Consider the following 23224-nt stretch of genomic DNA (forward strand, 5'->3'; position numbering starts at 1 on the left):
ATCAATTTTACTCGCAGAGGAGAACACGAAGACGACGAAGCTTGAGCAGCATCCCAGAGGAGAGGAGAAGAAGAAGACGAAGCTTCGTTCCAACGTTCTTGAAGAAGAAGAAGCAAACCTAAAAGCTTCCCAGTTTTTATCGAAGCAGAAGAGTTATAGGTTGAAGCAGGAATACCAAGATTCAGTCGCAGGTTTTCAACCCAATTTTCGATCGAAGGAGGATCTTGAAGCAGAAGAAAGAAGAAACCCTCAAATCCCTCTTCGGTTCTTCAACCATAGCCGTTGCAGTTCTTACTTCGTGGTTCTTGAAACAAATAGTCTTGTGTGATGAAAACAATATATACATTTTCAAATTTGGGTTTTCGATCAGAATCGCGCAATTTTCGGGTTTTGTAACAAAAGACCCAAAAACATCAGGTTTGAATCTATTTCTTCATCCTCTCTTCTTCTTCGTTCTCTCACGATTCTCCATCAGTTTGAGCCCCTAAATTTTGTTCAAATCATTTACAGTTTGAAGTTTTTCAAAATCGATTTGGATGAAATATGAAAGGGAGTCTCAGGAGTTGTTGGTGCAAGAAACGGTTAGAACAGTTCTTCGATTTTAGGGTTCCTGCTTCTCAAGCTTGAGTTTATGACGCCATTCTTTTGTTGATTACAGAGATGAAACTATTCAAACTTGGAACTTATCGAAGAGAAAATGTCCTACACTTTTTCAAATTTACCCATTTTATACCCTCTTTTAACCAAAATTGTTGACGTTCGCGGAGGTATATCTTTGCTTAGTTCTTTCAATAAATACTTTATTTTTGTTAAATTGAATCTTATTTTGGAGCTAGAAGCATCATCCATCAGGTTCTAGTGTGTTTCACTATTGACTGCAACTTTTATTCATTTTTGTGATCTCTCCTTGTTGAAGTGCATTATATACTTGAAATGTGAGGGGAAGAAATTGAAATTCTGAATTACCCGTTACCTCCGATATTCCTAATCGATAAAGCTTTCCTTTTGAGTTTTATTTTTTTTTGTTAGTGTACTAAAAATCTGAAGTACAAACCACTCAATCTTGGATTTTTCCTTCTAAACTTTTTTTTTTGGAGAACCCATTAAGTTGGTCAGATATTGAATCAGTCCTCTTCTTAATCTCCTACCCTTTTGGCTGGAAAGGGGAAAAAGAACAATCTAGCTTTTGGGTATGTGTTTTTGGTGTTATTTCTCTGCTTTCTTGTGGTATTTGTGTATTCATATGTTGTTTCAGTATAGTAGAATGACTTGTTGTCTTGTCAGTATCATATTTGAACTATTGCCCGGCTGCTTTTGGTTGGGATTTGTTTTTTCGTGGTATGAATCCCGAAGTGGAATAGCCCCATTTTCCCCCCTTCTTGCTTCTGTTAAGGATAAAGACTAGAGTTTGTTGTAAATTCAAATTCAAACAAATCATACGAGACCTGGACTTGTGTTATTTAGTCTTTGTACCATGATAGGATTGTGAGAGACTAAGTATTATAAATAGATAACTCTTCTTCCTGGATCAATCAACGAGAGGAGTTTCCGAAACAGAGTTCTATTCTCATAGTTGTTATCTTCGAAGGTGTAGCTCTGGAACTCCTATATAAGATTTATTGTTCTTTTCATGAGCTATAGTTACCAAATCCTAATACCCTGTTTGCCAAGTTGCTAGTTTTCGGTGTTTGATATTCTTCCTGAATTTGGGGATGAGAACGTCTTCTAAATACCTGTTGACTTAAATGTTGTCCTGGATTCTATGATATAAACTAATTCTTGGCAGATAGCCTATACATTTGTATTGAGATCAATTATGAATCTTATTGGTGCCCATATGATCATAGTTATCAAGGCATCCAAACTCTTGCTTCTTGGACCCTCTCCACTGCCATGGTCACTTTGCCTGCCACCTTGACAACTATGTCCATGATTTTGTCTTTATACTCTCTCAGTGATAGAGTCGTATGTCTGTTGGTTAGTTTTAGAATGGTCTTGTTGCTAGAACTAACAATATGTAAATTAATGAAAAAGGATCCATGATGCTTAAATGGCTTAACCAAAATGAGATTGTACTAGTTGGATTTTAACTAATTTTCGCTGCAGGCATAATGGGTGTGAGATTCGGGCTTTTGTTTGTTCTTGTACTGGCCATCAGCTCCACTTGGGTAGATGCTAGGGCCATAATGATCTCTGATCTTTCAAGTATGCCTTCAAGCTCACTAGTGTGTTTTTCATCTTTTGTTCAAGAAGGTTTCAACGTCCAAGTTCATGCATCATCTTTAGTCTTCTTGTTTGTTTATTCTTCTTGCATTGAATCAAGAGGAAATAATGAGGGACAGAATAGAGAGAAGAATAAGGTTAAAAAAAGATAGGGAAAAGAAGGGGAAATCTGAGAAGAACTAGACTTGAAGAAGGGGAGGAGGGAGAAGAACACTCATAAGAAGAAAAATAAGAAGAGGAGAGACAGAGGGGCTGCAAACACACAAAGCTAAAGCTTCAATTCATTTTTTTTTTATTCCATCCTCAATAAGCTGATTACAATTGCTTAAATAGTAAAAGAGACATTCTTCAATACAAAACAACTATAATAGGACTCTTGGTAATTTAAAACTAGCAAAAATACTGATCATAGTAGGACTCTTAGGAATTTAAAAACTTAACTAAAAAACTGATCCTAGATATTCTACCTGAATTAAAAATCTAATTACATAATTATCCCAATAAATAAATAACAAAATCCTAAGCCATCTCCAAAACTCCCATGAAAACAGTTCCTACTTTATCTCCTTGCAAGTTGGACTTAGGGGCCACCCAATACGAAGAATTATCGCCAAGGTTACTGTTTCACGTTACTGTTGCACAAACAGTAACTTCTGGTTGTGCTGTATCAGAAAAATTCCACAAAATCTTTACTACGTAACAACAAACTATCTTTTCCTGCCCCAAATGTCTTTAAAGGGATTGTATGCTCTATTCCTTTTTTTTTTCCCTTGCTGTTATGGTTGCTGTACTTGCCCAATAAACATCTATATCATCCAACCTCATGCCTTCAACTTTGTCTTCACATGCATATTTTGTGCCTCCAGTTGCAGTTGAGATTTAACACTGATGCATATCGTTAAACGTGCTGGTAATGGTCCTCCATAAGCTGGCAAAAACTTGGATAAGAGATTTTTGAACATGTTAAGTTTGAGGAGTTTGAGATCTTGTAATAATTCTCTTGTTCTAATCAGATCTGCATGTTCACTCTTCCTGGAGAGACTTATCTGGCAAAAAAAAAAAAAAAAAAAAAGAGTTAATGACTATTTGCTTCATGTTGTAGGTCAGCAGATAAGTTATGAGGTACATGAAAACAAGATTCAAGCTTCCTCAACTACTGTAAAAGATGAAAGAGTGTGTGCAATGTGTGAGAAGTTCACTGCTCAGGCAGTAGAGTATCTTAGTGAAAACAAGGCCCAGCAACAGGTCATTGAGAATCTTCATCTTGCCTGCCATAAGCTGCCCACCTTCAGGCAGCAGGTTGCCATCAATCCCATTCCATTGTGGTTTTGTTGTGAAATAAACTATGTTATATGTGCTGCTGCATTTATTTTTATTTTTATTTCTTTAGCTGTATATTGAAGCTTCTTCTACATATCTTGACAAATTGTTGCTTTGGATTCCTGAATGTTTGCCTGTCTGATTCAAATGGCCTATGCAAGTGGTAGGCATGATACCACAGGGGGAGTTCATTGCTTAAATAGACAATGTTATTGGTAGGAATATGGAAAACAGAGATCTTGAACCAAAACTTTAGATTGTCTGAGTGATTCAGAAATGACCTTCACTTTCCCCTCTCCTTGTCCTGATTGTCATAGACACAAGTAGGATTCAATAGCGTAGGAATTTTTTTCTAATGATTAGAAACATATGAGCATGCATATTGATTCGTTATGATGAATATGTTACACAATATTAAGTTAACCTTGCCTCAATATGCCTTACATGGAATGGGTAAGTAAGGCAAACTTCATGTTATGGGAAAAAGTATGCTGCTTGTTGTGTGGCTTCTATGCCCAGACACAAATTCAAGTAAAAGTACCACTTTGCCACCCGTGAAATAGAAATTGCATCTAAGATGATGGCCCCACATGCACTCTCACTGGCCTCCATGCTGGTTCAGGCACTACATGACCAGACAGTGATTTCTCTTGCCCATAAAAAGGATAATCTGCCTCAATGTATTCTTAGTAGGAGCTATAGTAGGCATCTATTTTTGCTGCTAGTGTTTTTGAAAATCTTGTTAACAGGGAAGGGCCCCAGAGAAACTTGAACGTAGGACTTTTGATATCTGTGGATGCTATGTGGAAATTCTGAAACCTAATCTTGTTGTTCACATTTAGTGACTTCATGGAACTATTTTACATTTTGTCTTTTATGTTAATCTATTTTTTGGGCAGTGCATCACGTTAGTGGACTATTATGCCCCACTTTTCTTCATGGAGCTTGGCACAATAAATCCAGAGGACTTCTGTGTGAAAATGGATCTTTGTGACCAAGAGTTAATTGCTTCTCCAGAACAGAAACAAGATCGTTGCACACTTCGTGTCATCATGCTTGTTGAAGAAATCATGGACAAGTTGAAAGATCCAATCACACGGTATTTGCTTGCATAAACTTGTTCTTTAAATATTTTTCTTTCTTACTTCTGAATGTAGTGATGCTGGAATTGGTTTTCCTTATTTCTCCATTGTACCCTTTTCTTCCAGTTTCCTTTTGGATTGATCCAGAAGAAAAAGAATTTAACAAGGCATTCCTGGGCTTCCACCAATATTTGACCTCATTTTGTGTCTGCTTGTGTGTGATTTCATTTGGTTCTAAGTCGTCATTTGTATATCGATATTGTACGAAACTCATAGTAATGTTACAGTCTTTGCCATTCCATCATGTGAACCTTATACAAAGGCTATAGATATGATGCATGTTCAAATATTTGAAGCTGTTTGCCTTAGTTTGCAAAGGGACACTAGTTTCGTCTCTCAAACACCCATCAAACTACATCATCGGATGAGACTTCCAGAGTTAAACTCTTCTTGTTGGCTGCAGATGATCAGCTTTGTTTTCTGTGTGTACTGTATTTGCTTTTAAAAAGACATCTTACAGTGGAGGAGAAACAGAAAGAATTTCCTGTTGGGAAGTAATAATTAAGGCTAATAACTGTTTTCAACATCGATGATATTCCGCTAGTTCAGAATATGGTGTGTGGCTTAGGGGGATTTGAGATAGTTAGGTGTCAAGGTTATGTTATAGGAGCATGGAAGGGGATTATCATAAGCTTTTCTCCTTTTTTCCCCTTTTTTTGATAAGAAGGGATAATTATAAGTTAATTTGGTTCTAGAAAGGAATCTGATATATTGTTGGAGATGGTAGGAAGCACTTTTTCCATCTTTGAATAAACAGCTTTGGATCTGTTGCATGATTGTGACAAAATAGTATTTGCGAGCTCTTGCCGATCTCATGAAGCCAAGGGGTTGAAGGGTTCTGGTGTCAACTTTCTTGAGGAATCTGAACTATTGAGAGTCGGACCAGCTTTCTTTGATGCTACAGGTTTTGGAAAATACACATAAGAAGGGCCTGCAAGATGTAAAGCTTCTGGATCTCTTAGTGAAGTGGCATGTTTTCTGTGAGAGCTCATTCAACTTGTCATATTGGTGATTCTGTACCTCCATTAGATTAGCTGGTAGTGAGTAAACATTTGTTTCTTAAAATCACCATTCTATGATACTCAATACTGATACTTTAAACCTCGCTTGGTACTCTTAGGGTTACTAATGGGGGACAAAATAGAGAAGAAAGAAGGATAAAGAAGATAGAGGGAACAAGGGGAAACCTCAACAATCAGATGAAGCGGGGGAAGCTGGAGAAGACCACTCATAAGAAGAAGAAGAGAAGAGGATAGCGACTGCTGACCAGTACAAGTGTAAATCTGTTTTATGAATTTTAATCATATCTGTGTTTATCTGTTGGAATAGTTAATTATCTAATCTGCATAGATTTTGTTTAGCAATGTATTTTCTAGTGAGAATCAATTGGATTTTTCTTGTGTGGCTTTTATCAGTCACTATTCCTGCTCAATGTTTCAATAATTTGAGTTATTTTCTGTTTCAAGTTTTTGTGTGGCAATTTCTAATTATGATTGATTATTGAACAGGAACAAGAAAAGAGAAGCTTGATTACTTGGCCACACTGGATGTAGATCCAAGCTCACCTACTTATTCAAAAGTTATCCATGGACTGCCTGTGCCTTACTTACATGATGAACTACACCACTCTGGTTGGAATGCCTGCAGTTCTTGTCATGGAGATCCAATTGGCAACCGCCATTTTCTGGTCCTCCCATCAAAGTACAATTTATGGTGTGCTTTTGTGCCACTTCCTGAAAGCATTTGAATCCGTATTTAATGTTGAAAACTGAAGTTATCTATTGATTTGAGGGTTGCAATTATTTTTAGATGGCTGAAACACTTATGAAAGGTGTTAGGTAGGGTCACTGATAAAGCATGTGGACTTCAAGCTTTCAGGCCTGGGATCAAAGCCATCCTATCCCCACACCCCCAACCTTATCTGTTGGAGAAAAAGTGGTGGGAAATTGGGATTAGGTGGAGCAACCATACAGGGAAGCGTTTGTTTCTCAAAACTCTGTTGTCAAACAACTTTGAAATCATTTCCACCTTAGATTGGTCTGATTGTAGGAATGCCCTTTAAATTTGCCCCTATATGACATTCTATTCCCCTTTCTCCTGTTTTTATTATACTTTATACCAATATTTGTCCTTCACAATTTTAAATTGACCCTCGTCTTGGCTAAATTGTTTTGCCTACTCCACTCAACTTGGCAGAATTTTTGAGTTTAAAATCACTGATTGAATGAGAGTTCATCTTGTGGTGGTGAATGCTCATTTAAATTTTCTTTGGATGCATGTGAAAACTTTCATATTTTAATGGTTGATGACTCCTTTCTTTCTCAAATGCATGTCTATGGGTTTCTATGTGGTGTGTTTTTATTTATTTATTTATTTATTTATTTATTTAATTTAATATAAGAAAACAGGAAGAATTACTCCCACAACTTTCACACCAGCAGTTAGTGAAGAGCAGCTCTTTTTCTTTCTTAGACAAGTGATGCAAGCAATATAATTTATGTTGTCTGAATTCTAGACACTACAAAGATGGTACCTTGACTTAGAAGTATAAATATGAAATACAATTGTTTTGCACAAGATTGATTTTTCCCAGTGAATTATCATGTTCTACTAGTTATGAATAACTGGATCTTGCAGGAACATGTCAAATATGCAGCCTCTGAAGCTTCCTTACATCAAAACACTCAAGGTTTTCCTGCTGAAATTCAGATTAGTAACTCATATTCTAATTTCATCAAATATGCAGCCTCTGAAGCTTTTTGCTTGTCTCATTTAAACTCATTTTCTTTAATTTTGAAGTCATGTTTTGCACTCATGGTAAACATCTATAATGCTACACAATCTAGAATGTCCAATACAGCACATTAAAGTGCGAAGGTGAACTAAAACTCTTACTATCATTTGTTGTCTCCTAATTGAGTACTCAACCTTAAGAAAGCCTTATACCAGGCAGATAGGGTGGCTACCTGATGTAGTTCTAGATTGGTAGGGGACCAGTAGAAGTTAATGACCAGATTTGCTATGAACAGGTGGGCTTGACTAGGCCAAAAAATAGTATTTGGTCATATTTGGGTTAGGATTTTATTGGACTGGGGTTTAGTGAAAGGTTTATATCAAATGAGGGTGTAGTGGATAACAATGAAGGTCTCACAATGTTTTAATGGGGGTGAAGTATATGGAATTGATTTGACAGCAATTTACAGGTAGGGTTTTAGATTTCTGGAAAGAGAATGATGTAGAAATTCTTGGGTTTGTCTAATCATAACTCAACCAAATTTGAGTGTTTTTGTTAGGAGTCTATGGGGGGGGGTAACCAGTTAGAATTGTGGATAATTCTGACAGTTGGTTTAAGTCTGAGTGAGATTAAGGTTTTGGGAATAAGTTGAGATGGGGTTTGCAAAGGTCTTAATGGAAAGAATGGGCTGAGCGTTGGATTGACTTCTCAGATGGCCCAAGACAATGCTTTTGAGTAGTCATTGGGAAGGAACGTCCAGGGCGGGATCGTGGTGCAGGTGTAGGAGTTACACTTACTAGTCGTCACCTCACTCAGAAAGACAATGAGATGCGATTGGAAAGAGAAAATAGTCAGCAAAAAATTGGAAAGTTGGAGAATGAGATCAAAGACATCAAACATAAATTAGTGGAGAAGGAAAAAGATTATAGTCAACTTCAACTTGAATTAACTCAACTTGTAATGGATAGGCTTGGCTCACAAGGTTCAACTCAGGTATGAAAGTTTAGTTGTACTTGTTTCCTGATATATCTTGGTTGGAGCTTATTTGCTTCTCTTCTGCAGATTATGGAGAATTTCTGAAAGAAAATGGTGAAAAGCCTGTCACTTGGAAAAGAGCATCTACAATGGAAGAGCTGCTCCGTGAGGCTGATTTGGTGAGGTCTAATATCTGGTGCTCAACTGGGACATCTAAAGTGTTAGTAGTATTCAATATGTATATTAGATAATCAATCAGTGTGCATATATTTACAAACTTAGATTTTCATAGTGTTAAACTTGCACAGCTGGGGCTTTTCCAATAATCTAAAATCGGATAATCCAATTCTAATAAAATGGTCTTGTTGATGCTCTTTACAGATAAGTCTTCATCCTGTGTTGGACAAAACTACTTATCATCTGATCAACAAAGAGAGGCTCTCAACAATGAAAAAGGTGAGTTATCTGTACAAACTACTTTTTCCCAAGATTCAATTGATTATGAGCAGCATATAAATTTAGAGAGACAAACAATATTCTTTACAGGAAGCAATCCTTGTGAACCGTAGTAGGGGCCCTGTGGTTGATGAAGAAGCTCTGTTGAGCATCTAAAAGAGAACCCTATGTTTAGAGTTGGTCTTGATGTCTATGAGGCGACTCCCATGTCCATGAGTTTGATTCTTTGTTCATGTCAAAATTCCAAGTCATTTTTTTTTCTCAACCCCTACTGTTTGTGGCTCTTTCAACAGGATGAGCCTTTCATGAAGCCTGGACTTGCTGACTTGAGTAGTACCCCATATTGCATCTGCTTCCAAGGTAAGAGGGATACTAACAATTCTTTTTGTAGATTAGGAACATCCTCAGACTTTCCTTTTGTATAACCGAGCCATATAATTATCAAATGACGTCTCAACTTTGGACAGGATAGTTCTACAATCACGTTACTGATATACATGATTTATATGTGAAATCCTTTATGTGCTGCTCAATTTTGAATATAACTTATCTCCTTTTTTTGGTTCTTGTAGTGGACTCGTGAAGGGATGGCAACACTGGCTGCTCTGAATGTTTCTGTATTTCACAAGAATAGCAATTGAATACTCTACTCAAGTTTGATGAAACTAAACTGTAATTTTATGAGTTGTGTTGTTAATGTACAAAAGCACATTTTTTGTTTATTACAGGGAAAAATTAAAGGATACCCAATTTGGTTAGATCCGAACCGAGTAGAACCATTTCTTAATGAGAACTCCCCACCACCAGCTGCTTGTCCTAGCATTTTAAATGCAAAGGCCTTAGGTATAAATTACGCTTTGATATTCATAGATTTTACAGATTTTGTGGTTTACAAATTAGGCTTTGATATTCATAAATTTCCTAGATTTTACAGATTTTGCATGACCAATCTTTTTTTCAATTGGTTTTTGCAGAAGCTGATCAAGAATGCAACCATATTATGTCATTTGTTGAAACTGCAGTCCCAAGAGGCTTTCCTAGAAACTTTTTTGCTCCTTGTGAGTCAGAGGTGATTCTAACCTTGGTGGTTGAGTTGCTTCTAGAGTTATGGAATTATAGTCTTCCTAATATGGAGAACAAAGGCCCCAAGCCTGAACATTTCGCAGAGTTGGACGAAGAAGGCGATGGATATCTTCATATGAATGAGGTAACTGTACTCTACTACATATTAGCAACAAGGAAAGAATGTGAACACTGTGGGCTCTTTATAAAGGATATGTTCTACTCTTGTGAGAAATGCTACAACAAGATTGATGATCGGTATCACTACAACCTTTGTGGTTTTGCTATCACAGTAAAGAATTTCAGCACAAGCACACAACCTTCTTGGATTGCTATGCACTGTTACAAAGTAACAAGCAGGTAACTAATTATGGCCAACAGTTAATACAATATTCTTTCTTTTTCATTACTTCCTTAATTAGCAGCCAATTCTACTGATGTTTTGTGTTCTTGTTAATTTGTCGATCATCAAGGACAGCTGAAGAGGCATCAAGTTTGTTTTGAGTGCTCAGAGTCTTATTGAGAGGGAAAAGAAATTGCCTTCACTTGGAGTAAGTTGGAGGAGAAGTGATGATATGGAGTTGATATTATCTAGGGATAATTACTATTGCCCCCTTGTACTTTGGTTTTATTACTAATCAAACCTCTTTCTTTATGAAATTACTGTTGCCCCCCTCACTTCTAACGGTGTTAAGTGGTTGTTAACATCAAATATGTAATGTCTATTTTGCCCTTTATTAAAATTAAGAAGTTAAAAAAATATGACATTACCCTCATTTTTATAAACTATATTGAATGTCAATTATATCCTTAAAATCTCATATTCTACAATAAATGTTAGCTTTGGTGGGACCACACACTTTGTACAATGGTTAGCATATATTAAGAGATTTTTAATTTTCAATTTTGAATTACATTTGATATTTCATAATATTTTAGTTTCTATTTTAAATTTTATTTAATCACATATTTCTTTTATTCGGCGAATTCTTTTTAGAGAAGAAAAATCAAGTATTTTCTTTATTCAGTAGTTTCTTTTTAGAAAAGAAAACTTAATTTAAAGTTAATTTATCTCCATAGTTAATTAAGGATAATAATATAACTTGCAAAAGAGTAAATAAGTAAAGAGATAATTGTAGGGTTATTTATGGGTTTTTGAAAAAATATATAGATGCCACATCATCAGTAAACTAACTCAGCTTAACGGAAGGGGGCATTAGTAATTTTAGACAAAGTTAAAGGTTGGATTAGAAATTTGTAAAAGTAGAGGGGATAAAGTAGTAATAAAATCAGAGTACAAGGGGGCAACAGTAATTATCCCTATTATCTATGGTGAAGAAGCTCACTGGAGAGCAAGTATAAAAATGAAAATTGTAAAGTAGGGATAAAGCAGAGCTCTCCTGTTAAATAGTGTACTTCATTTGTAAAATTGAATTTGGATTGATGGAATTGGATCTTCATTTGTAAAATTGAATTTGGCTTTTTGGAACCAATTTTTTTTTTAATTAAAAAAATTATAAACGCCGGCGTAGGTAACATATGACGGCGTTTATTAAAAATACCAGGATAAGTAGCATATGATGGCATTTATTAAAAATGATGGTAATAAAGTTAAACTCTTATATCTACTACGGCATTTCCAAAACGCCGCAAAAAAAAAAAAAAAAAAACTCTAATAACAGCATTTATAAAAACGCCAGGAAAAAAATGAATGTTATAGTCTACAACGGCGTTTCTTAAGTGTCGCAATAAATTCCTTTTATTGGCGTTTCTCGGAAACACTGGCAATATTGCCATTTCGTTTTCACCCGCAGCGTATTCTGAAGTCATGTGAAGCTATTGAAAGATATGGTGGCAATTAAAGCACCAAAGTCGTGAATCAGACGTAAATATTTGAACATTTTAAATACTTGGTTTGAAATACAGTTTAAATTTAACTTGTCTTTTAACCAAGTTAATAAAGCCGTCGATGGGCGTACAAGAGGGAATTCACGAATGCGATGTCTTTTTGTTTCAAAAGCACTTTGGAGGAAATGGAGATAATTTGAAACTAGATAAAACGGAATGGTTCCTTTTTAAACGGAACCATTCCGTTTTAACACTGTAATCAGTCTGATGAAACGGAACCATTCCGTTCAAATGGGTCATGAATATGCTAAAACGGAATGGTTCCTTTTTAAACAGAACCATTCCATTTCAACACTATGACCAGTCTGATGAAACGAAATGGTTCCTTTTCAAACGGAACCATTCCGTTTCAACACTGTAATCAGTCTGATGAAATGGAATGGTTCTTTTTTAAACGGAATAATTCCGTTTCAACACTGTGATCAATCTAGTGAAATGGAATGGTTCCTTTTGATCAGTCCGTTTCAACATTGTGATCAGTCTGATGAACGAAACCATTCCGTTTCAACACTGTGATCAGTCTGATGAAATGGAATGGTTCTTTTTTAAACGGAATAATTCCGTTTCAACACTGTGATCAGTCTAGTGAAACGGAACGGTTCCTTTTGATCAGTCCGTTTCAACACTTGATCAGTCTGATGAACGGAACCATTCCGTTCCAACACTGTGATCAGTCTAATGAAATGGAATGGTTCCTTTTTAAACGGAATAATTCCGTTTCAACACTGTGATCAGTCTGATGAAACGGAATAGTTCCGTTTCAAATGGAATGGTTCCTTTTAATCAGTCTGTTTCAACACTGTGATCAGTCTGATGAACGGAACCATTCCGTTTCGACATTGTGATCAATCTAATGAAACGAAATGGTTCCTTTTTAAACGGAACCATTCCGTTTCAACACTGTGATCAATCTAGTGAAACAGAATGGTTCCTTTTGATCAGTCCGTTTCAACACTGTGATCAGTCTGATGAACAGAATCATTCCGTTTCAACACTGTGATCAGTCTAGTGAAACAGAATGGTTCCTTTTGATCAGTCCGTTTCAACACTATGATCAGTCTGATGAACGGAATCATTCCGTTTCAACATTGTGATCAGTCTAATGAAACGGAATGGTTCCTTTTTAAACGGAATAATTTCGTTTCAACACTGTGATCAGTCTGATGAAGCGGACTAATTCTGTTTCAAATGGAATGGTTTCTTTTGATCAGTCTGTTTCAACACTGTGATCAGTTTGATGAACGGAACCATTCCGTTTCAACACTGTGATCAGTCTAATGAAACGGAATGGTTCCTTTTTAAACGGACTAATTCCGTTTCAACACTGTGATCAGTTTGATGAAACGGACTAATTCCGTTTCAAATGGAATGGTTCCTTTTGATCAGTCCATTTCAACACTGTGATCAGTCTGATGAACGGAACCATTCCGTTTCGACACTTGGATCAATCTGATGAAACGAAATGGTTCCTTTTTAAACGGAACCATTCCGTTTCAACACTGTGATCAGTCTAGTGAAACAGAATGGTTCCTTTTGATCAGTCCGTTTCAACACTGTGATCAGTCTAGTGAAACGGAATGGTTCCTTTTGATCAGTCCGTTTCAACACTATGATCAATCTAATGAACAAAACCATTCCGTTTCAACACTGTAATCAGTCTTATGAAACGGAATGATTCCGTTTGGTTCCTTTTTGAACGGAATCATTCCGTTTCAAGTAGCTTCAGAACGGAATCATTCCGTTTCCTCCCTGTGATCAGTCTGATGAAATGGAATCATTCCGTTTCAAGTAGCTTCGGAACGAAACCATTCCGTTTTACCCACTTTACATAAACGTTAGCGCATGGTCACATACCAAATCTTCATATCATCACATATTTTTGGTAAATTAGAATAACCACTGTACATACCAACTCTTTATGTGAAGTACATTTGTATTGGAACCCAAAAAAAACTATCCCATAATTGAGCAACCAACCATGGGGTAAAAAAATTAACATGTCATCTCACCAGACGCTGCTAGCTTTTTCACCTCATGAACCAAACAAATTATACTTTTAAAATTTCATGTCATTCAAACTACCAACTTATTCACATAAACAGCACCTTCCCACTATCCTATATAGAAAACCTAAAATGGGGGGAAATAAACTTCACAATACCATAAAGACATGTTCTAGATTGATTGTCGAACATTTACAAGAGAGGAAAGCAAACACTCTGAAATCAGCAAATGCATGGCTTCCGTTGCTTAATAAATATTCCCTCTGCTTTCAGACCAATCTTTGCTTCGAGCTTTAAGATTCAGACAGCATGGTCAAACAGAAGATGCTTCTCCAACCCCATTATCTGAAGTTGTACATGCATGGAGCATAGTACAGGTATCTGTCATTTCAAGGAATTGCTCTGCATTGTCCATCAACAGAGGTCCATATTCGAAAACTAGCTTCTTGCACTGCCAGAAAAATTGAAATAGCACACAAACAGATATAAGCAAGAGAAATGAATTGGCTTTTCTGGAAAATTGGTTCATTGCATATTTTTGGAAAGTCGTAGAAAAAATTCCTCTAAATTAATGGATGGACAGACAACCTAGTTGAGGTAACTTATTGGGATTGGAATATATTAAAAAAAAAATGGCCCACAAAGGTGAATGTTTATGGGAAGGTTTTCAGAATGGATACATAATGGAAATTCATAGTGTCTTTAAAAATGAGAAATTGGTGCACTTGTAGTTGAATAAGGACCCAAATCTTAAAGGAAACAAGAAAGCATATGAGTCCTATGTATTAGTTTAAACAGCTCAATCACACCAAATCAATGACCTGTAAAAACAAATAAGATACAAAAGTCTTCACCTCCTTCACATAGCTCTCCACTGCATCACATCCCTTTAGAAGAATCTCAATTACATCCAACTGCAATAATTACCAAAGATAAGTAAAAGCGTCAATTAGAAACAGCCACCATATAAGTCGCATCCATTAATTTTTTTATTGGAAGTAATTTTCATTTTATTGACACATAAAATGTAATCCAGGACTTATTTCATAAAGAGCTTCACTCGGTGAAGCCTCTTTTATAACAAAACAGTAACTTGAATTTTCGGCCAACCACAAACTTAAAGCCTGCATGCTACATAGCTTTTTTCTTTCCTTTTTCTTAACGGGTCCATGTTACATAGTTAAGCCTTAATGACAAAGTGGGATGCATTTTGCAAATGACATTACCATTTTTTCCAAGGAACCATCCTCTAAACGTTAATATTTGTTGTAAGGACTTGACCACAAAGCCCTCTATAGTCTAATACAACATACCTCAGTCTTGACCATCAAACCAAATGCAAATTGCTATTTTATTTTGAATGTAGGCTAAACCCAAGGCCTATAAAGAAAATACATTGCTAAACAAAATCTATGCAGATTAGATAATTAACTATTCCAACAGAGAAACACAGATATGACTAAAATTCATAAAACAGATTTACACTGTCTACTGGTTCAGCAGTCGCTATCCTCTTCTCTTCTTCTTCTTATGAGTGGTCTTCTCCAGCTTCCCCTCGCTTCATCCGATTGTTGAGGTTTCCCCTTGTTTCCCCTATCTTCTTTATCCTTCTTTCATCTCTATTCTCATCCCCCATTAGTAACCCTAAGAGTACTTGGCGAGGTTTAAACGGTATTGAGTATCATAGAATGGTGATTTTAAGAAACAAATGTTTACTCACTACCAGCTAATCTAATGGAGGTACAGAATCACCAATATGACAAGTTGAATGAGCTCTCACAGAAAACATGCCACTTCACTGAGAGATCCATAAGTTGCAGGCCCTTCTTATGTGTATTTTCCAAAACCTGCAGCATCAAAGAAAGCTGATCCGACTCTCAATAGTTCAGATTCCTCCAGAAAGTTGACACCAGAACCCTTTAACCCCTTGGCTTCATGAGATCTGGCAAGAGCTCTGCAAATACTTTTTTGTCACAATCATGCAACAGATCCAAAGCTGTTTATTCAGAGATGGAAAAAGTGCTTCCTACCATCTCCAACAATATATCAGATTCCTTTCTACAACCAAATTAACTTATAATTATCCCTTCTTATCAAAAAGGGGGGGGGAAAGGAGAAAAGCTTATGATAATCCCCTTCCATGCTCCTATAACATAACCTTGACACCTAACTATCTCAAATCCCCCTAAGCCAAACACCATACTCTGAACTAGCGGAATATCATCGATGTTGAAAACAGTTATTAGCCTTAATTATTACTTCCCAACAAGAAATTCTTTCCGTTTCTCCTCCACTGTAAGATGTCTTTTTAAAAGCAAATACAGTACACACAGAAAGGAAAGCTGATCATCTGCAGCCAACAAGAAGAGTTTAACTCTGAAAGTCTCATCTGATGATGTAGTTTGATGGGTGTTTGAGAGACGAAACTAGTGTCCCTTTGCAAACTAAGGCAAACAGCTTCAAATATTTGAACATGCATCATATCTATAGCCTATGTATAAGGTTCACATGATGGAATGGCAAAGACTGTAACACTACTATGAGTTTCGTATAGTATCGATATACAAATGACGACTTAGAACCAAATGAAATCACACACAAGCAGACACAAAATGAGGTCAAATATTGGTGGAAGCCCAGGAATGCATTGTTAAATTCTTTTTCTTCTGGATCAATCCAAAAGGAAATTGGAAGAAAAGGGTACAGTGGAGAAATAAGGAAAACCAATTCCAGCATCACTACATTCAGAAGTAAGAAAGAAGAATATTTAAAGAACAAGTTTATGCAAGCAAATACCTGTGTGACTGGATCTTTCAACTTGTCCATGATTTCTTCAACAGCATGATGACACAGTGTGCAACTATCTTGTTTCTGTTCTGGAGAAGCAATTAACTCTTGGTCACAAAGATCCATTTTCACACAGAAGTCCTCTGGATTTATTGTGCCAAGCTCCATGAAGAAAAGTGGGGCATAATAGTCCACTAACGTGATGCACTGCCCAAAAAAAAAGATTAACATAAAAGACAGAACGTAAAATAGTTCCATGAAGTCACTAAATGTGAACAACAAGATTAGGTTTCAGAATTTCCACATAGCATCCACAGACATCAAAAGTTCTAGGTTCAAGTTTCTCTGGGGCCCTTCCCTGTTAATAAGATTTTCAAAAACACTAGCAGCAAAAATAGATGCCTGCTATAGCTCCTACTAAGAATACATTGAGGCAGATGATCCTTTTTATGGGCAAGAGAGATCACTGTCTGGTCATGTAGTGCCTGAACCAACATGGAGGCCAGTGAGAGTGCATGTGGGGCCATCATCTTAGATGCAATTTCTATTTCACGGGTGGCAAAGTGGTACTTTTACTTGAATTTGTGTCTGGGCATAGAAGCCACACAACAAGAAGCATACTTTTTCCCATAACATGAAATTTGCCTTACTTACCCATTCCATGTAAGGCATATTGAGGCAATGTTAACTTAATATTGTGTAACATATTCATCATAACGAATCAATATGCATGCTCATATGTTTCTAATCATTAGAAAAAAATTCCTACGCTATTGAATCCCACTTGTGTCTATGACAATCATGACAAGGAGAGGGGAAAGTGAAGGTCATTTCTGAATCACTCAGACAATCTAAAGTTTTGGTTCAAGATCTCTGTTTCCCATATTCCTACCAATAACATTGTCTATTTAAGCAATGAACTCCCCCTGTGGTATCATGCCTACCACTTGCATAGGCCATTTGAATCAGACAGGCAAACATTCAGGAATCCAAAGCAACAATTTGTCAAGATATGTAGAAGAAGCTTCAATATACAGCTAAAGAAATAAAAATAAAAATAAATGCAGCAGCACATATAAAATAGTTTATTTCACAACAAAACCACAATGGAATGGGATTGATGGCAACCTGCTGCCTGAAGGTGGGTAACTTATGGCAGGCAAGATAAAGATCCTCAATGACCTGTTGCTGGGTCTTGTTTTCACTAAGATACTCTACTGCCTGAGCAGTGAACTTCTCACACATTGCACACACTCTTTCATCTTTTACAGTAGTTGAGGAAGCTTGAATCTTGCTTTCAGGTACCTCATAACTTATCTGCTGACCTACAACATGAAGCAAATAGTCATTAACTCTTTTTTTTTTTTTTTTTTGCCAGATAAGTCTCTCCAGGAAGAGTGAACATGCAGATCTGATTAGAACAAGAGAATTATTACAAGATCTCAAACTCCTCAAACTTAACATGTTCAAAAATCTCTTATCCAAGTTTTTGCCAGCTTATGGAGGACCATTGCCAGCACATTTAACGATATGCAGCAGTGTTAAATCTCAACTGCAACTGGAGGCACAAAATATGCATGTGAAGACAAAGTTGAAGGCATTACATTGATATTGTAGTAAGTATGATTGTTTTCTTAGAAAACTTATAGTTTATTTGAATATTGTTACATCCCAATATTTTATGATTGATGCATTTTGAGTAATTAGTTAACTGTTAATATTAAAATTAATAAACCGAAACCAAGATTTCTTTACCATCTAATTTTCATTATTAAGTTTCTAAAAGAAATTGTCTATTTTGACATACCGAGAACGTTATTAATTTCATTCCCTCCACTAAGTTATTGCTCAACAAATGTCACAAAACCGAATAAAATTTTGTCAATTCTTGACCAGACCTGATGGGTGATCTTCTAGCTCAAAATTAGATTCGATTTAATAAATAGTCATGAATAGACAACGAAAGATATCTCCGCGAACGTCACCAATGGAAAAGAGCCTAAAATGGGTAAAATTGAAAATTATACCTTTTCTCTTCGATAAGTTCCAAGTTTGAATAGTTTCATCTCTGTATAACAGAGATTGCGTTAAAGTTGAGCCCTAAAATGAATTTGAGGTTCTAACCGTTTCTTGACCAACAACTCCTGGACTCCCTTTCATATTTCATCCATCGATTCTTCAACTGTATGGTTGAACATTTAGGGGCTCAAACTGGGGAGAATCGTGAGAGACGAGAGAAGAGGGACGGAGAAATAGATTCAAACCTGATGTTTTTGGGTCTTTTGTTACAAACACGTTGCGCGCTTCTGATCGAAAACCCAGATTTGAAAACGTATGTATTGTTTTCATCACACAAGACTATTTGCTGATAACCGCAGGACCGAAGCAGCACAGACAAGAGTGAGAATATTCTACCTGGTAAGTTGCACTTCCTTATGATAAAAATTGTTTTAAGAACCACGAAGTAAGAACTGCAACGGCTATGGTTGAAGAACCGAAGAGGGATTTGAGGTTTCTTCTTTCTTCTGCTTCAAGATCCTCCTTCTCCTTCGATCGAAAACTGGGTTGAAAACCTTCTGATCTGGTTTCCTGCTTCCCTTCTCTTCTGCTTCGTCAACTGGGACTTTTGGTTTCTTCTTCTTCTTCGAACGTTGGCCTTCTCTCTTCCCCTCCCTCTGGGTGCTGCTCCTTCTCTCTTCTCTTCTCCTCTGTGGTATCTGGTTTGGGGCTTTGTTTTGTGCGTTTGTTTCCCCTTTGTATTTTGTTTTGTGTTTCTTGTTTCTCTTTTTTCGGTTTGTTTCCCTTGTATGAAATACCTCTTCGTTCAACCCTCCCGCTGTTTGTCTTGCCGCTGTCGCTCTTGTGTTTTTTTTTTTGGGTCAGCCGCCTCCCGCCCCCCTCCCCGGCTCGCGAATCTCCTGGTCCCACTCACCGGCTCTTCTTTTGCCTTTTTTTTGGACCTTCACGGCCTGCAATATTCCCGGGTCTTAGCTATTGCATAATCTCTTTCTAGGTTCCAATCTTTTGCATAATCTCCTTCACAACTTCCATCCTTCTCTTGAACTCGGAAACAATTAGTTCCTTTCCCATACTTGTAGGAAGATGTTTCTTTGTTTATAAATTACCTCTTGAGGGGGGCGGCATCCTACCAGAATCACCCGAAATCCTGTGTTTTTTCTTTTTTCTAGTAAATAAAATCGTATTTAGCTCCTTTCCTTGGAGAGTATCTCCTTGAGTGTTAAATAAGTGATGGGGTTTAACTATGTATAATATTCAAATCCAAGAACACCCATTGGATAACCCTAATCCTTGATAAGAATATTGCCAATGGAAGGATAGTGCAGTTGTTGAGAACTCACCTCTCAGTGGAGAGATTGTGGGTTCAATCCTTACCGGCGGCATATGTAATTATCCCAACCCCAATTTCCCTATATATAAAAAGCGCCTTTGTTACAAAAAATATTACATGTAGTCAAATCCTATAATTCATTGAGTACTCATTGAGCCCTTCGAAAGAAAGGATTCAAACTTAATAACCCCAAATCTCATGGAGCTCAAAATGACTAGGGAGAGCTTTGGGACGGCAATGCAAGAAATAGAGTGCCGAAGAGACGTTGGCTTGTCACCATTATCTCGTCTCCTATTACCCTCACATCCTGCTTTTCCTCCACTCCTCCCATTTCCTCCATGATTTTTCCACTTCAGTAAATTTATTTATTTATTTATAAATTATGGGGGAAAACAGGCATTTTTATTTATTGAAGATGGAGGTATTACATCTTTTGTTTTTTTGCCCCCCCCCCCCCGTGGGTGGGGGGGGGGGGGGGGGGGGGGGGGGGGGGGGGGGGGGGGGGGGGGGGGGGGGGGGGGGGGGGGGGGGGGGGGGGGGGGGGGGGGGGAGGGGGGGGGGGGTTTTTTTTTCCCCAAACCCCCCCAAAAAGTGGGGGGGGTATAGGGGGGGGGGGGGGGGGGGGGGGGAACCACGGCACGGGGGGAGCTCCTTTCAAGGACCCCCCCCCCCCCCCCCCCCCCCCCCCCCCCCCCCCCCCCCCCCCTTTTTTGATTTTAAGGGAAAGAAAGAAAATTTTCCCTTTTTTTTCAATTTTTCCCACCCCTTTTTTCCCACCCCACTTTTATTCCAGCAAACAAACGCAGCCTCAGGGTTCTGTTTCAGTAAATCCCTATCACTCTGCTTCTTTGTGATCGTTAATGCCATGTGGCTTCCTAACTCGTGATATTAACCACCCCATCGAAAAACCCCCAAACCCACCATCCACCCCCCGTACCGAAAAACAGAAAGAGCCACCACGTCTCAGCCCCAAATTTGTCGAACAGGTGAGATTATTCCAGTGTCGGTGATACATGCTCAGGAATCCTAGAAATTTTAAAATGGAATCTTCTCTCGACGTCTAAACCAACCAAATTGTGTGGTTTTTTTTTTCCATTCATTTTTCGCTACACAGGAGAAAACTTGTCTTGAGCAATTGGTTGAGATTGGTTATTGAAAAAACACAGTAGAGAAAATTAGTCAGATTCTTCAAGATAGAAGTATCAATTCTATGTAAACAATAGTTGAGATTGCCAAGATGACTGATGTGAGAGCTATAAATGAGAGGAGAATTGTTTGCACATGTAATGATACAAAAGTTTCTTCCCCAATTACCCTGATTTGTCTAATCTCACATTTAGAGACAACACCCAGATCATTTAACTAACTAATGCTAAAACATCGCTTTGAGTGACGGCACAATGTAGAACTCCAAATCTGTTCCTCGAAAACATGGCCCCAACTCCAGCCTCTCCTTTCTGGTCAAGGCATCCTCAATCCGACAAAAATCATGCGATCTTCGCTATAAGACATCCTGTAAAAAAAGAAAAGGAACATGCCAGGTGACATCGGAGCGGATTTGACCACTCGTTATCAACACTCGGTTCCTTCTTGTGGATGACCTTTTCACTCTACTCACACTTAATAGACCAGTATATGTGACGGACAAAAAACAATGAGGCACGGAAACCAACAGTGCCAAGCATAAGGAAGAAGCCATAACAGATGCAAGCCATGTACCCAAAGAAGAAGGACGTCTGCATAAAACCAGACATATCTGATCGTGCATGGTAGTAGTACAGGCAGTAACCATAGATAAATAAACCAGTTGATCCTCCACACAGAAAAGACCTGAGAAACCAATGTACAATGAGTATGATTCACAAAGCTTACCTTGAAAAAACAAAAAAAGTGCACCACCAAGGCTAACTGGAAGAGAAGACAGGGCCGTTTCTTAAATTACTATTGCTCTTCTGTTTTGAAGAATTGAAAAACATTTTTATGGTGCCAGAGAAGTTTTATAAAAAGTATAATTTTGGATTTTAGTATTTATTTCTGAACTACTACTTTTTCAAGTACAATAAAAATTCACAAAGACAAACATAAAGTGTTTTTGTTCTTGAGTCTCCCATTTGATTTGTCTCATGCTAAAACCTAGCCCAAGTGTACGAGTGTGTTTTAACTCCCCGTTTGGGGATGTGTGGGTTTCTCTTTAAGCTGCACTATGCTGAGATCTCTCAAGGCCAACGAAAACATTCAAGGTCTCACTTTACCATAGGTCATTTGCACTTCGAGAACAAAGATTAACGTAAGACTGTAAACCCAAGGGTAACAATCCCAAATATATTGCTGAAGCTCCAAATAACAGTAGGAAAACCCAGGTTTAGGTCCAGTACACTCCAGAAATAAAAGAAACTGGTTTTGAAGCAATCCAGACAATTGAATGGGCCTGGATTAGGATCAAGTGTTGGTGCAAACAACAGTAGAAAATCCTCCAAAAATCAACCAATTCTAACCGGGTGCTGAGTTATGATCACAAGTGCAACAGAAAACTGAATAGCAAGAACAGACAGCTTTCAATAATGAGTAACAGCAGTAACAACCTATGCAATCAACTGGGGACGGATATGCATCCTCAGTGTCATTGCAGAAACGAAAAAATGGTAGCAGTAAGGAATATCAAAGCAAAGTAAGAAAAAGGAAATTGACAAATGATAGAAGAATGGGGGTACAGGGATGAGATATCTCAGCCTTAGGTCTTCCACAGCTATTTTCGCTGTTGAACGTGGTTTACTCGATCCATAAGCAATGGCAACATAACCAAGGGATGAAAACATGCAAGATGCAGCTGTCCCACACTAACTTCACTGGAGGAGCTAGAGAACGATGGCATACTCATGAGGCAAGATTAATTCATCAATGAATACAACCCACCACTTGGAAAGGCATGAAAGGAGCCCTCATGGAGAAATAATTTCTACCAACTAAGCTCTTCGGCCCCTCTTAGCGACACATGAAGTTCCTAAGAAGGAAGATAAAGATAGGCGTCACAATAATATTTACCAAACCAGAGTTCAATGTGATGACACTTTATGTGATACTGTGGTCGATCCAACCAGTTGTATTAGTTTTGTCGCTGAAGTTGCTGTTCGAAAGTTTGGCTTGTTAGACTGAACCACATCCAAACCCTTACAGGGTCTCATGGGTGAACAACACAAAGCTTAAACCAAATGAAAGGCGTTTGCTTGGGTATTCTGTTGGTGGACTAATTGATCAAGTGCAGTGT

The 23224-nt window shown here is 37.6% G+C and overlaps 4 protein-coding genes across 4 annotated transcripts in view; 2 read left to right on the forward strand and 2 right to left on the reverse strand.

Moving 5' to 3' along the window:
* Nucleotides 1-329: 329 nt before the first annotated feature.
* On the forward strand, nucleotides 330-4767 carry LOC149011259 (uncharacterized). Its single transcript, XM_089162596.1, has 6 exons — nucleotides 330-417; nucleotides 511-581; nucleotides 659-767; nucleotides 3326-3522; nucleotides 4443-4642; nucleotides 4701-4767. The coding sequence occupies exons 3-6, from the start codon at nucleotides 698-700 to the stop codon at nucleotides 4765-4767; spliced, it is 534 nt and encodes a 177-aa protein (XP_089018722.1). The 5' UTR covers nucleotides 330-417; nucleotides 511-581; nucleotides 659-697.
* A 2370-nt stretch (nucleotides 4768-7137) lies between these two features.
* Nucleotides 7138-10272, forward strand: LOC149011260 (glycerate dehydrogenase HPR, peroxisomal-like). The gene is made up of 7 exons (XM_089162914.1): nucleotides 7138-7374; nucleotides 8482-8573; nucleotides 8776-8850; nucleotides 9423-9467; nucleotides 9579-9693; nucleotides 9825-10057; nucleotides 10206-10272. The coding sequence occupies exons 1-7, from the start codon at nucleotides 7302-7304 to the stop codon at nucleotides 10206-10208; spliced, it is 636 nt and encodes a 211-aa protein (XP_089019040.1). The 5' UTR covers nucleotides 7138-7301; the 3' UTR covers nucleotides 10209-10272.
* A 3298-nt stretch (nucleotides 10273-13570) lies between these two features.
* On the reverse strand, nucleotides 13571-18677 carry LOC149011261 (uncharacterized). The gene is made up of 5 exons (XM_089162226.1): nucleotides 18638-18677; nucleotides 17739-17935; nucleotides 16620-16817; nucleotides 14678-14737; nucleotides 13571-14274 (listed from the first exon to the last, which is right to left on the reverse strand). Exons 2-5 carry the CDS (start codon nucleotides 17853-17855, stop codon nucleotides 14137-14139), a joined length of 513 nt encoding a protein of 170 aa, XP_089018352.1. The 5' UTR covers nucleotides 17856-17935; nucleotides 18638-18677; the 3' UTR covers nucleotides 13571-14136.
* A 2291-nt stretch (nucleotides 18678-20968) lies between these two features.
* The window catches only part of LOC149011262 (transmembrane 9 superfamily member 3-like), a 28140-nt gene continuing 25884 nt past the window's right edge, over nucleotides 20969-23224 (reverse strand). The window contains exon 7 of the mRNA XM_089160431.1: nucleotides 20969-21789. Within this exon, the coding sequence (XP_089016557.1) occupies nucleotides 21570-21789 (220 nt within the window). The 3' untranslated portion in view covers nucleotides 20969-21569. The remainder of the gene's footprint in view (nucleotides 21790-23224) is intronic.

The sequence above is a fragment of the Hakea prostrata genome, chromosome 7, assembly GCF_041222555.1.
Source record: "Hakea prostrata isolate BN-2017 chromosome 7, UWA_Hpros_2, whole genome shotgun sequence".
NCBI classification, from domain to species: domain Eukaryota; kingdom Viridiplantae; phylum Streptophyta; class Magnoliopsida; order Proteales; family Proteaceae; genus Hakea; species Hakea prostrata.